Source organism: Apteryx mantelli, chromosome 1, assembly GCF_036417845.1.
Source record: "Apteryx mantelli isolate bAptMan1 chromosome 1, bAptMan1.hap1, whole genome shotgun sequence".
Taxonomy (NCBI): domain Eukaryota; kingdom Metazoa; phylum Chordata; class Aves; order Apterygiformes; family Apterygidae; genus Apteryx; species Apteryx mantelli.
In genome coordinates, this window is record NC_089978.1 from 113,769,526 (window position 1) to 113,784,764 (window position 15,239).

At 38.2% G+C, this 15,239-nt stretch overlaps 1 protein-coding gene across 1 annotated transcript in view; it reads left to right on the forward strand.

The window, feature by feature from the left end:
- Positions 1-15,239, forward strand: part of ROBO2 (roundabout guidance receptor 2) — a 477,419-nt gene that overhangs the window by 422,744 nt on the left and 39,436 nt on the right. The window contains exons 19-22 of the mRNA XM_067299835.1: positions 2,925-2,967; positions 4,584-4,711; positions 8,831-9,112; positions 14,040-14,196. Coding sequence (XP_067155936.1) covers positions 2,925-2,967; positions 4,584-4,711; positions 8,831-9,112; positions 14,040-14,196 — 610 coding nt within the window. The remainder of the gene's footprint in view (positions 1-2,924; positions 2,968-4,583; positions 4,712-8,830; positions 9,113-14,039; positions 14,197-15,239) is intronic.

The following is a 15,239-nucleotide window of genomic DNA, read 5'->3' on the forward strand; positions in this document are numbered from 1 at the left end:
AAACTGCAGGCAAAAACGCTGACAAAACGTACGGCAGGAATGATAAACATAGTGCTTATGTTGGCAGCCTGACCATATCTTCTGTCGTTAGCTGTCTTTCTTTCACAATATTGATGCTAAAAGAAAGGCACCTTCTCTATCCACTCTCAGGTAGCCCATTTATAGAAGGCATCAGGAATATGATTTTTTTTCTGTGATGTCCCAATGACATCTTCACGCTTCAAGAGGGATTTTGGTTAGCTTAGTTGATACGCCAGAGCCTTTTTCAACAAGAACAATAACTACAATATTCCCTCATTTCTTTTCTTGTGAAGATTATAACTATCCTTGCATTAGTATACAGGATGGAGGAGAAGTGGAAGAACCTGTATTCTTTCCCAATCCCATAATTATTACATAAGCCAGGCACAGTCTTGCTCAGAAAAAACAATGTCACAGTAAAGCTAGTTTCTTTTTAATAGACTTTTTCAAATTCGATGCTAAGCTGAACCTTCTTTTCTAAAAAAACAGGATTTGTATTGGAAGAACATAAGATTATTTATAGAAAAGCAGGAAGTGATTTACCACCACTATACACAGACAGCAGTAGAGAGGGTAGATGCTGTGATACCTGTCTCTTCACAACAAGATGATATGCCACAGCCAATCTGCAGCAGTTATGACTCTGTAGAAGAGGTTTTGAAGTCATGTCTTCTTAATATGTTTCTCACAGCATGTCCTGAAGTTTTCTCCATACCTCACTGCACAGAAAATAAAATGGTGTTGCTGCAGTCTCACACTAGCTCCCCCATTTTAGCTTTGCTTTATAAAGATACACTTGGGATATAAATGTTTTGGAGGCCATAAATATTGATTTTGTTTTCCATTTCACGTAGTTAAAATCTCACATACACGTACATGCTGTGCAAGTGCTGACAATATTACTTTAAAAATATTTCTAGTAGTCTGTAGTCTAAACAAAAGCATTAATCTCAGGAAGTTTTCAGAAAATATATTGCACAGGAATTCCCTTAAAATAGTGAAACTTTATTTATAATGGTTGATACTGAAAACATATCTGGTTTTGGTTTTACTTATTTCTGGAAGGATCAGCTGTTGCTTTGACAAATGCAGAAAGTTGGAGAAATGGAGTATAAAAAAAAATGAGAAGGGGAGGAGGAGAAAGGAAACAGCATCTATATTGAAGTGCTAATGTACTTCTGACCAGCATATTTTGAAACATAGCCAGTCAGTACCCGCCTCTTTGCATATTGGCACGTGATATCCACAGCACCTCAGATTATTCACTTTTAGGCAAAGAGTGATACAGTTGCTTGATAGCCTATTAAAAACAACATAAATAAAAGTCATTTCAGCTCTAGCTGCAATGTTTTTAACATGTCTTTTTCAAAGCAGACTTTTATTTAATAGTTCCCATACTTGCATTTGATTTTCTTTTCATTAATTGGTTTGATTACATCTTTTCAAAATTCAGCTGTAAACATTTTGATGTGAAAGATGACTACAGTGATTTTCTGATACTGACACTAGCCTGTTCGGTGGTGATGGGTAATTAATCAACCAATCCAAGCACTCTTCCAGCATGGCTTCCAAAGGGGTCAGTTTTGTCCCCTATTTTTTATGTGTAGACTATGAAATTACCCTGGAAACTGATAAAGTGATAAATACACTATGAAATATCAGAATTATTTTGCCAGTGGGTTTATGTCTTTGATAATTTTTTAAAGATCACAGCATTTCCATTGGTTGTAGTACTTTTGTCTGGTTAGAATGACCGTGTATTATGCAAAGCCTAATCTTGATTTAGTGTAGCTTGGAGTATTATTTGGAAAACCTTACAAATAGTCTGGTAGCTGTAATTTAATGAAGGTGATATCTGTCTCAGAAAGGTAAATAGAATTCCCGAATTGGAGCCTGTTTTAAATTAAACTGACCACAGGCTTTTCTGTTCTTCTCTGAAATTCTAACCCACATCTTGTCAGAGATCTTTAAGGATGCAGGCATCTAGGATACCGAAATAATCTACTCCTCTGCCTTATCTATGCCTGACAATAAATAATGGAATATTGCCACTGAGAAACAGAGTAGCTTTTTGGCCTTGATACAAAATACTTACCAATGATTCAAAAAGGAGCATCAAATGTTGTCAATTAGCATCTCACCAGTAATATGGGTTTACCTATATTGCCCTGAAATGTAATCCTGTTAATATAGATAAGGGATAGATTCTTTTTTGTCAAATACTCATGAATGGAGCCATGAAAAGATTTGTATGCCTCTGAACATATCCTTGGCATCCCCCATGGCAAGACACAAAACACTTTCTCCTTCTCTATGGCACTGATGTGGATGTATTTATGTGTGCGTGCTCTTTCTTCTACTGGATCTTTAATGAAAACGGCGTAGCTTTATGCTATTTTTTCACCCTTGATCTTCAGTAGATCTGCCACCTCTTTATATTTCTCCTGGGAGGCTGCGTATTTGTGGGGTGACATTATCCTACTGCATTATGACGTGATGTTGTTAACTCACTGCAGCTATGTCATTATGTACTGAAGCAGAAGCATGCCAAGAAAGCGATTTCACCACAAGGCACAGTCTTGCACCACAAAGTCATGTGAAGGGGCCTGTGGCAAATGCAGGGCTCTTTACCCATGCTGCCAGTTTGCCATGCAAGCTACAGAGCAAATTGATGTTAATCAATAATGTGCAGTGAAATCCCAAACAAATTGTAATGCTAAATGAGCTTGATCCTTTTCGGATAATTTCTGTACTTTATTATGTGATGATGCCAAGAGGCCTCCGATCTTGGACATGAAGCAATTTGAATTGTTATAATTATCACTAATGGATTTTTCCCTGTCTTATATGTGTGTGTGTGTGTGTGTACGTACGTTTGTTTTGTTTTTCCAACCAAAATACAGTCACTTTCCAAAGAGGAGATGGAGGACTAATGAGCAATGGAAGGTATGTTTCATTGTAAAAAGGTCTGTTTCCACCATATTTATTTCTAAAATTAGGAATCTTGAAAATTCTATAGGTGATGCACTTTGGTAATAAATGATCTTTTATAAGACTGACAATTCTAGAAGGAGTTAAATAGCTTACCACAAGGTTTAATGAGCTATCTGTTGTGCACTTTAGAGGAATCAAGTCCAGATGTTTCATATCTCCCAGATGCCCTGGAAGAAATTAGTAGTAAATATCACAAGGAATGTGTTCATTTGTTACCAGGATGTTTATTGCATTAATTAGACATTAGCAAATGAAGTTGCTGTTGTTTAAGACTCCTTATTGGCTCCCACTAAATTGCTGTGAGTGAACAATTACACATAATCGATCACAAAATAAATGATTCATGGATGATGAATAGGTTGGAGATTGATAGGACTGGATTCCACAACTTTGGCTACTCAATTGAAATTGATAAAAGCTGATAACAGACCCATATATCCTCATCTATTTTCCCTTTGCCAATATGGAGATTGTAATTAGGCTCTGGTAATAACTTCCAATCTCCCATTTAATCAATATTTTAGCAAAAAGAGATTAGGCCTAATGAGAGCTAGTGGATGTGGCAAGAAAGCTGCTGGATCTTCTTATTGCTGTTTCCATAGAAACCTATGTTTCTCTTAGGCGTTGTATCAGGCCCACCTGGGGTCTGTCAGAAATACAGTACAGTGATTATAGATGTTGCTCCAACTTCGTGAGTGCATGAATAATCCAGAGAAGCTTCAGAACTGTAGGGGTTTTTTTGGGGGGGAAGGGTTTTTTTTGTTTTTGTTTTTTTTTAACATGAAATGATTTGTTTTCCTTGTTCAATACAAATATAAACAATCTACATGCCTTACCAAATTTCAGGCTGTTTATCCTGGGGTGAGAGCCACACAGTGCCTTATGGCCCAAGTTTACTTTCTCTTTCAGCATACTTGCTGTATAATACTGCTCTCAAAGCCTGACATTACAAGAATATGAAAGCATGTGGTAGTCACAGATAAAGATAGTCGTGGACTTTCCATTAATCCTACTCAAACCTGTTTGCCTCTAAACCATACGAGAGTGCTCAGAGGAAGAGTTACCAGCCTGTGGATGACAGAGGTGCATTTGGGATGCAAGGGAAGGAAGAAATAGTAGCCCAAAGTCCTGGAAATGGCTGATACAGAGCAATCAGTTTGAGTGATTGTTCCCTTGAGGTTGCAATTTATCATTCAGCTCTGGTTGAGGATCCCACGATGGTACTGCCTACACCCTGTTTCGCACAAGACAGCGCAGTTCATTTGGATTCCGGCAGAATCACGACTGATGCCTAGTCCCAGTTCTACTGACAAAGATGATTTGTATATATCCTTAATTAACTGCTCAAGGTCTTTAAATCATCAAAGCCTACACAATTTTAATTTGAAATAAATTGAAGTCTCCTAAACTGTTTGTTACACACGGTGGTGGGAGAAAAGCGATATGGTCTATTCAGTCACAGTTGTGTCCACATTGTGTCATGTTTTTTATAAATAAATAAATATAGATAGATATTTACACATATATATTTGTATGTATATCTTTTTTTTTTATTTATTCTGCTTCAGTCGACCAGGTCTGTTGAATGCAAGTGACCCCAGTTATCCTTGGCTTGCAGACTCTTGGCCTGCCACAAGTCTGCCAGTAAACAACAGCACTAGTGGACCCAACGACCTTGGAAATTTTGGTCGTGGAGGTGGGTTTTCTTTTATAGGACACCATATAGTGTATAATAGGCTTCTGTTACTTAGCATCTATGATAAGAACTGTATAATATTTTTATTTTGTTATTGTGTAAAGCCCAGTCCTTCCTACGCACTGAGTTTGACTCAAGATTTTCTTTAAATTGGCTTTAAAATGCCCCTTTTGCTGTATTTGTTGTTCAGATTGCTCCCTTTCTGTGTGGAGATGAACAATCTGCTTTATGGAGTAACATAGCTGGGAATGGAGGACGTTCATAAGGGTGGGCAAGAGCCTGAGGGACACAGGAAGAATGTTCTTCCAGCAGTTGCGCAGAAGAACATTGTTGCTCTCACCTTACCCAGGCCCATCCTGTTGAAGAACTGGCCTCAGTCTCAACTATAATGCATAAAGAAGGCCTCAAAGGTCTTCATAAACTTTCCTTCTTGGAGGAAAGAACAGACAAAAGGGAACTATTTAGATATTTTAGGGTTTTTTTTCGCATTTGAATTGAGAGAGGTGCTTTGGTAAGGGGAGATAATGATTTATAACTATGGTGATGAATCTTTAAAGAGGTTACTTTCTTTCAAACGTTCTACTCAAATGGGAGTTTAAAAATGAATAACTGGAGTTTTAAAAAGTCAAAGTAGTCTTCAAACCTATCAGTTACTCTCTCGGTTTCTGTGACATTATAATACAACTAGTTCCCCAGAGTGTTGTTCAGAGGAAGACTTCTTAAAATAAGTAAGTATATAAATATGTTTAAGACATAAGTCAGGAAAAAAAATCAGGACAACTTTATATATCAAAAATACATTAAAATGCAAAAAATCTGTAAAACCATCAAACTAATAAATGTAAAAAGATTTTAATTTTGAACTGTATCAAAACCCTCCTCTTTGGTTATACATTCCCATGCAAAACTTCTTCCCTGTGACTTTAAATTGCATTAAAACACTTCAGATTTATTTTCCATATAAAAATGTTTTAAAGATCTTGTCTTACAAAAATGTTATTATAAAGTAAACAAATCTTTTGATAATATTTAGAAGCCAGTTGAATGTCTGCCAGCTTCTTTGCTGTAAATATCTTGAAAATATGACTCTTCAGTACTTTTCCATCTTTTCATGAGCTCACTCACATAATACAGAAAAATTAACATTTTCTTTTAGCATTTGGCTCTATAAGACTCCCATATAAGACTTACAGTTTGAACTGGAAGCATGTTTTAAAGCTTTTGGCTTCTGTGTGGGTGAGGCATAGGTCCAAATTCATCCAAGAGATGCAACATCTATATTTGGAATTTCAGCAGCTAAATTCCACGCATAATCTTTACAGTCAAGTTTACACTTGTTTTCTCGCTGTTTTGGGAGCACTTATCACTATCTCTTTCAACAGTTGAGTTTTAGATACTTCTGCTATCTCTCTCTAATACGAATGAACTGTCTAGATTGAACTTGAGACTCTTATTGGTAAAAAGATCTGCAGTGATGTAAAAGGTCTATAAGAATTTTGGAAACAGTAAGGTGACAATCGCTCTGGAGCAGAAACTGAGGAAGGCAGTTTTCACACTGCCTTTCAAAAGCAACTTCCACATTATGTCCTGGATAGACATTTGAGAGCAAGTCTATGGGTGGGAAGCACAGGTTAAGTTTGCAATCATATAACACCACAAAGTAGTACTGTGACTCCCAGGCAGCAAGGAAGAGTCACTCAGAAAGTCCCTTCAGAACTATTTGAATTATCCCAGGAGTTACAAAACAAGTTAGGTTTTGGAGAGATTTGGGGGAAACGGAAAAGGGGTATTCATCTTTGATCTAAAATGTACAGAGTTTTTTTGCTATGGCGGGAAAATCGCACTTGATTTTTACTAGGCGATTATGGCATTTTATAAAAGGGCACTTTAATAGCTCTTTGAATGCTTAGTATATACATCTCATTGAGGTCTAAAAACTAATCTATGATTCTGCTGAAAATTCCCAGTATGTCTAGAGAATTTCAATTTGTTAGCAAGGTGGACTGAGAATTCTTGGCTGGCGGGAAGCTATGCAACTTTCCTTTCAAGTGTGTGCAAATGTCTAGTCCTTTGTTAAAAAACGACTGTATAGAGGTGACACCACTTAACTGAACTGTACTCTAAAGGATAGGTGTATGCCTGATTACTTTAGAGAGATGAATATTTTACAAATCTTACTTATGTCAGTCTGCAGATCCTGCATAGATTGATCTGGACTTACTTTATTTTGTACATCGACAACAGAATTTATTTACTAAATTTCAATCCATTATGCTTTGGTGAAACCACATGTGGAAAAGCAGAATCTTATGTTGTGGATGAAATGCAGGAAAGATATGACTGCGCTTGACTCTCACATCTCATGCTGCATTTGCACATAAATGCTTTTATGATTGTGTACTGACCCTAGAAAGCACATTATATATGTGCAGGTTGGTAGTAATAACCTGATTTTGAAAGATGACCTGTGGTTTGCATTAAATGTAACTTTTTGTTGCACTTAAATTTGTCAGCAGATAGAGGCGTTTTAAATACTTGATTGTTCCCATCTCCCTGGATGTCTAAGCCCTGTTGTTGTTGCCTGCAAAAAATAGATGGTACTGATAGACCCGAATTTAATCTCTGTTTCTTCAGTCTCTTTACAGAGCCTTTGTTCTTGCCTTATTTATGGTTAATATTATGTTGCTGCCTTGAGACTACAAGTGGTATTAGGGTCCATATTAAAATGTTCACTGTCGGACAGATGCATGCAAATAGTCCCATAGTCTAAATGGTCAACCCCAACAGCAAAAACAATAGGAGAAAACCATGGTACCATATCCCATTGCCAGAAAATTCTTGAGACAGTAAGAGAACAACAGTATTCCTTGAGGTCACGCAGAACCCATGTCCGAATCTGGAACTGAGCCTAAGTCCTTCCCCAAGCACACAAATCATCTTTTTTCTTTGGGCCTACGGTCTGTAAAAGCATCTGTGATGGGATCTAAACATTCTGACTACAAGGTCAGAATTATGATTATTTGAATTATTATCATTATCAGAATTATGATCTGAGAGTCCATGTCTGCCATCATGCTATATGAAGCAAATTGCATATAAACGATGCATTTTTCTAATGATCAGATTCCAGAATGAATTCAGCTTTTCAGAGCCTAAATAAATTGTAAAAGTAGCAGCATTTGAAATATTAACCTTTGAGAGAGCAGGAGAAGGGTTATCAGCGGAGCCGTGGCTCTCCTTGGGACATTCTGCCAGTCATCATTAGATTCGTCACACCTCAGTAGTCTCAGCTTCTAAATCTAGTATTCCACCAGCAAATGTTACTAGCATGTTTAGTAAGGAGAGAGAATGCCAACTGATGGGATTAAAGTTATAAACTGCAGTGTGTGATAGGATTCAAAAGATGTAGAAATGTCAACAGATATCTAGTTAAATATGCTGTACTGTTTTTCAGGTAAGTGTACTGAGTATTTGAAGAAGTTGTTCTCCATTATGAACACTGCTTTGCTGTTTTAAGAGACGGATCACTTAAATCCTTCAGAATAAGAGATTTTTTTTCACTTTTCAGGAACAACTTATTTTTTCAGGCTTTTCTTTTATTGGCAAGGAGAAATGTACTACTTAGTGTCTAAAAGGAAATTAGATAAACTGATGCATCAAACTTCAACGAAGTGAAGGTGGTGCCTTTAAAAAATTACTTTGAGAGCTTCAGCATCCATTTAATAGTTTTGCTAGGTATTTGCTGGGAAAGTTTCCTCTGTGATTTGTAGATTCTCTCCTTTCATCATTTCCCTGAAGCCCAGACAGGTTCTGACTTATAGTGAACAATTGAAAACATTCTTCAGTAGAGAAGTATTCGAAACTTCGCTTTCACAGTTGAAGGTATGGAAAGAAAAGATGGTTTTAGGCAGTGAGACGTGAAGGACAAGTGGTAGGCCTGTCACAGATGCTGATAGCTTGGCAATGGTTGTACATCATCTTCCCTTCGTTGGCTCATGGACCTGTCTCAGCTGAAATGCAAACGTGCACAATGACACATTTATTTTTCATCTTAAACCTTGATATTTTCAGGCTTCCTGTGCATCAGTGATTTGTTTCATTCCCCTATGTTCACCACAGATGTGCTGCCGCCAATGCCAGGGCAAGGAGATAAAACAGCTACTATGCTTTCAGATGGAGCCATTTACAGCAGCATTGACTTCACCACCAAAACTAGTTACAACAGTTCCAGCCAAATAACGCAAGCTACACCATATGCCACAACCCAGATACTGCATTCCAACAGCATCCATGAGTTGGCAGTCGACTTACCTGATCCTCAGTGGAAAAGCTCAATTCAGCAAAAAAATGACCTGATGGGATTTGGTTACTCGCTCCCAGACCAAGGCAAAGGCAACAACGGTAATTCCAGTTCTTATTTGCCAGAGCCCTCGGCTTTATACTGTATCATCTATGCATGAATTAGAAAATTATTTTTAGTACGTGAGGCACCGCTCATTTTTACCGTAACTAATACTTACATACCTTGCATGCGTGCTGAACTTCACTCTGTCTCAAAATGTATTGCTCTGTGCTTTTGGTCCTCTCTGTCCTGCGATAACCACCAACCCATCTGCCTTCCATTAGGCTAGGACAGGCATACATGAAAGACAAAAAAAAAAGGTGATTGAAAAAAATCGCAGCCTTGCCACATCTGCCGTTGTCTTGCTAACTGCATGTGTTGCATGTGCTTGTGCTGTGGACTAATCACATGATGCCGCTGTGACCTGTGCCCTTTAACCCTTAGCCTTGCTTTACATCCCTGACTACCGCGTGGCTGAGGGCTTGGCTAATAGATTGCCACACAACCAGTCTCAGGATTTCAGCACCACCAGCTCCCACAACAGCTCCGAAAGGAGTGGCAGCCTCTCAGGTTGGTTCTACCGCCGGGGCGAGGGGCGGCAGAGGGGGGTCCGCTAGGCAGCTTGCCGGGTCAGCAGCACAACCCCAGGCGCAGTCCCCAGCTGAGCAGGAGGGCGTTCGCCCCTGGGAATGTCAATGAGCCGCGTCACCTTGGCTGCCGCTGCAAAAGAAAGAAAAAAAAAAAAAAAAGACCCCAAACACAAAAAAGCCTTTGCAAAACCTATTAGAAAATCCTCCCAACCAGTGCACCCAGTGCTTTGCAGCAATTGCAAACCTTGCTTTGTAACAGTCTTGCCCCAATAGCTTACTGCAAATATATTTCCACATCAATCCGCACTTTATAGGCCTTCCTGCACTAGACTTCTTGAGGAGATGAATATTTTTGTTGAGTCACTACCAGAGTCCCCACTCACATGAGCCATTTCTAAATGTGTTTTTCAATCAAGCAGCTCACTCAGAAATAAATGTAGGCCCTGTAAGATGACTGGAGTTGCAAAAATTGTGCTAAGTCTGCATACAAACAGAATGTAAATTTTATGTGTGTGCTGCATGTTATATTTGAAACATGACACATTTTCATTGGATGAAAATGACTGTAATACTTGTGATCATGTATTATATTTAAATATACCTCTTTTATTGATTTCTTTAGTTTTGCTCACTTGTTGCTTATGTTACTTTATGTATAATTATGTCCTTTTTTAAAGAAGAGAACTAAAAAGCCTGCAATTAAAATGGAAGTCTGCTATTATGCTTAACCAAAATAGAAGAGAGCTGAAGGGACTTCAGTTTCAAATTTGTACTATATCCATAGCCATCTGAAGTTCAATTATAAGTTAGAACAGTCGTAACAGTACAGATCAACCCCAGAAATGGCTTCTGTATGTCAGTTTTAATGACTTTTCAAAATGAATGTTGAGATTAGAAGCCTATAAACATTGGCCCATAATTCAAATAGCCAAATGTATTTGCAAATCTTGAATGGAAATGTCTTTTTATGGAAATACTAGCTGCTTTGAGTGCGATAGAAAAATAGGCTTATAGCATTGTCAGAGAGGAATCTGAGAGTTAAGTTCATGTGTTACTTTAGGAAAGGTGCTTGCTCCTTGTACGTGAGATGTATTGACAAGTAGCTTAGAAAATCAACTTGCTCCCCTGACTGCATGAAAATGCAGAAATTGATATGCTGAGGAACATATGTGCCAGTTATCGAAGGGCAGTATCACACTTTAAATGTGTTGACAGTTACAGCTGGCTAAGAACTTTATGAGAAAATACAATGAAAATTTTTCTTTGGAAAATGCCAGTTCATCAAAAGTTAGACTTTGAAAAAATATTTCAAGTGAAACATGTTTTGTGCAGTGTTTCTCAGTTTGAAGTAGAATTTCTGATGAGATCTGGAAATTTCAGGTTAGCCAAGCTTTCCTCGGCCAGGGCATTCCCTGTAGTCACCAGAATAGAGCTCACACCTGAATGTCCCAGGTCCCTGATGAGTGTCAGACTATTGGACTGCAGATTTGGTATTTTGCTCTCCCTTGTCCACTAGTTAGGTATATAATGCAGACCAGCTGCAACATGCAAAATTGAGGAAGATCTTCAGATAGTCCAATAATTAGAGTGTCACTGGAGCCAGAGACCAGCTTCGATTACCTAGTCCTCATCAGCAGGAGCAGGGACTTTTTTCTCACTTCCTTGGTTACTATTTTAACTATTTATTATTCTAAGTCTCTCTCTCTTTCAAACAAATACTATGAGAAATCTTATCCTGCTTTGGAGTGGAAAATAGCTAAAATCTCAACTGCTTTATGAAGTAGAGATATTTTTTGGCTGTACTTTTCACAGCACCCAGCTTATGTCAGTGCTGTAATCATCAGCCCAACTGGCAAATTCTTTTTCCAGGGTCTGATTCATCCAGAGATTTAAGCAATATAATTGAGCTTCAGTGTGAGGAGACATTGAAATATCTAGTCATTGGTATGGAGAAATAAGGCTTCTATGCAAGTTTTCAAGTGCAGATCAGGCACTATGTAAAAGTTGTCTGTTCCAGTAGTCTGACATTGGAGTAATTCCACCCACAGGGTAAGGAGAAAGGAAATCTCTTGCCCAACTGTACAGTGTAGGTTGCTTTCCCTACTAGTAATGTCCTTGGACTGCCTTTCTTTTATTTTTTCATCTGAACAGCTTCTCAGCTCTTTGCTTCATTCTTTCTAACAACTCCATTATCTTTGCCCTTTCTCTCCAAAACCCCACAATTTACACCATACTTGTGCCCCACACATCCAACTTCCATTTTACCGGTCTCCTAAGCATACCAAGATGCTACACTTTCAAAATCTCCCTCTCCACCCAAAGTAACCGCTAAGAAGAAAGTCTCCTCTGCATTTCTTTTCTTTGAGTACTCCTAGTTTAATCCCCCTCCTGCACAAAAGCATGTGTGTGCATGCGCGCGCGCGCACACACACACACACACGCACTTCCTCCCGAAGCAGGCCCTTCTGCTGCTCTTCTTGGTTCCTGTCCCTGCAGACTTTTCCAAATTTTCCCCATATCCTACTAACTAAAGTTCATATACTTTCTTTGTACATTTCCATGATCTTATTTCTAACTCTGCTTTTGCCTGTACCTGTACTTTGAAAGCTTTGTTTTCCCTCAAGATGCTTCATGCATTTGTTCCTCCATTGCCACTACCAGCAGTTTCCTTTTTGTTGATCAAAATGTTCTTTCCCTTTTCAAGAACGCTTCTCCCTCTCTGCCAGGCTGCAAAAGAACAGAAGAGCCTGTCTTGCAGCCTAATAGATGGAATATCAGCTCGGTTCGCACATAGTGAATGACAGGATCTTTTCTGGACTTACTGTAAATATCCCAGGTCAAGGAAAGAAGAGCCCTGGTCTGGAGCTGGGTTGTGGAGAGAAAGAGGTCCTCCTTGCAACCTGCTGCCAGCTAGGCTGATTAGAAATCTTGCCAGACAACAAGCCTGACTCTAGCAGCCAGAACAAGAGGTGGAAAGAAAAGGCTTGACTGGTTCTAAATCACACAGCCATGTTGTTTCCTCCCTCTCTGTTCTTTCTTTTTGGGTCCAGCTGACAGCTGGAGATAAGAGAAGAAAGCCCTTGTCTCCCAGACCACAAGTCCCATGACACGAGCTTGTCTCTGTCCCTAGAACTGCACCTCCTCCTGGATATCTCTGTGCCTAAAGCTGGAGCCATGGCAAACAGGCTGGTGTACGCCAGTGCATGCGGTTCCCCCATTCCTTGCAAGTCAGTTGTGGCTTTTTTGATTCATTGCTGTTGAGAACTTTTTACATGGTTTTTTGGCTGACACTTATAAATCAGCATGAGATGACAGTGGGTAAGCTGGATTAGACTGTGCTTTCTGCAACAGGCAAGGAAAGAGTGACTACTCGCTGCGTACCCCACTGAAAAAGCACGACAGACAAATCTTCAGCCCAACAACCCAGTGAATCTGAAAGCCACAACAAAGTGGCAAAAAATAGATGGGTCTGAAAGCAGTCAGGGGTCTTGAAATATTTTTTGTCGCATTCTTCTTCCTAATGAATTGCTGACTAGAAGAAAAAGGGTGAGCGTAAAAAAAAAAAAAGAGAGAGAGAAACAAGTGGGAAGAGAGCTTTTTCTGTAAGATCACTTTCCCACAAATGAAATTGTCTCAAATGGAGAAGTGGATACAAGGACAATAAGAAAGGAGAAGAGGGCTACAGCAAGATGCATTGCTCACCTCATTTCCACTAGCATCTTCTGTTAGAGTTGTACATCGGATTTAGAACTCTGTCCATTTTGGCACAAGGTATTTGAATCCTGTCCTAAAACATTGCAAACAGCTTGCTGATATTTTGAAAAATGGGACTTACTAAACTCCTTTGAGAAAAAAAGCCATTTCTTTTTGTTTGACAACTTACACTTGTCATTCTGACTGAAAGAAATTAAGTGTCATGACAATTTTTTTAGATTGTGTCCTTAACCTCTGTGTTTTCCACAGAAAGAGATTATGCAAAACAGAGTTATAAGCGCACTGGATTCTGACATTTGAAAGAATTTGCCATGGTCTATTATATTTTTATCTAACAATAGATGCAAGAAGTCCTAAAGCAGACATGAATAAATCAATAAAAACATACATTTTTGATACAGCGAAATACATCTTTCTTTGGTTATGCACTATTGTGGTGTGACTTTATCAAGTTCATATTTTAAAAAGAAGTGTTTTTCAGCTATTATGTAGAATATTTTTCCATTCCAGTCTGTTATTATTTATAACCTTGTAACAACATTAACACGTTGATTCTGCTAAGCTATAAATATATCTTCTTTTTTTGGGCATGCCATCTGGCATCAGAATTCTTTCAAAGAAATGTAAATAGCCAGCTTTCTTTTCACATTATACCTCTAACTTTTTCTTTTGTGATTCACAGGTGGCAAAGGAGGGAAAAAGAAGAAAAACAAAAATACTGCCAAGCCCCAGAAAAATAATGGTTCAAACTGGGCCAATGTTCCCCTCCCACCCCCTCCCGTGCAGCCGCTTCCAGGCACAGAGCTGGAACACTATGGGGTGGATCAGCAAGAAGCAGGGTAATTTTTTTCTTTTTCTGTAGAAGAAAAATCTGTGGTTTGCAGAGATGAGGCCTTTTCTGCCAAATAAAAATATTATTCTATTTTATTTTTTAAAAAAGAGAGAGGGGCTTTTATCCTATAACCTTGTTTAAGGCTATAGAAGAGGAATGTTTGAATAGCTTCTGTTGATGATAAGATGGAAATAAACGACCTTGTTTCATCATCATGTAGGGCTTCTATGCTTACTCATGCTGAGAAGTATCTCGCTTCACAGGTAGCCTAACTGAATTCCGTTGGACTGTTTGCAGATGATGGGACTCAGAGTGAGTAAGGATGACATAATCTGGCTCTTTGTATTTTTTTACTGGTTTGATGTTTAGAAATATGAGAGCCAGCAGAACAAAAAAAAAACTCACTAAATTGGATTAATTTTAGAAGATCAACCAGTGGATTATAATCTTCTCATCAGCTTTTAGAAGAAATTTCACTGTTAAGAAAGGCATGCTATTTGTAGGCATTTCTTGAGTTTAAACAACTCTTGAATTTCTGGAACCTTACACTTATTTTTGCATAGCTTAAACTTGTTCTCAAGGACATAAAATCAAATAAAAAGCACTAAAGAGGAAAGAGATATTTCCTGCACAGAGAGCAATTATGGAATGTTTTTTATAATGTGAAATTATATGAATTACTATTTTATCAAACTCTGGAGAAAAATCCAAATAAATAGGAAAATAGTTTATTGTGATCATGTCTATTGGAGCCTTTGAGAATCATTGGAGTTCTGCCTGGGACAAATAGTTACCTGTTTAAATTCATGGATTAATCAATATTTCCTAAGGATGAAAGACATGCTTTAAAAATCACTGTAATAGCTTGTTGAATAAAAATATTTCAAATCCTATCTCTTTTATAAGGATAAACTGGTCATTACTACTTTTATGATGAAAATTAGAAGAAATAAATGTTAATGTTTGGATTTATACCAAGTCCTTCAACTCAAATTGAATAATAACTAATCGTGTAAGTCAGTGGAGTCCCTTTTAAAATGAAATTCCATT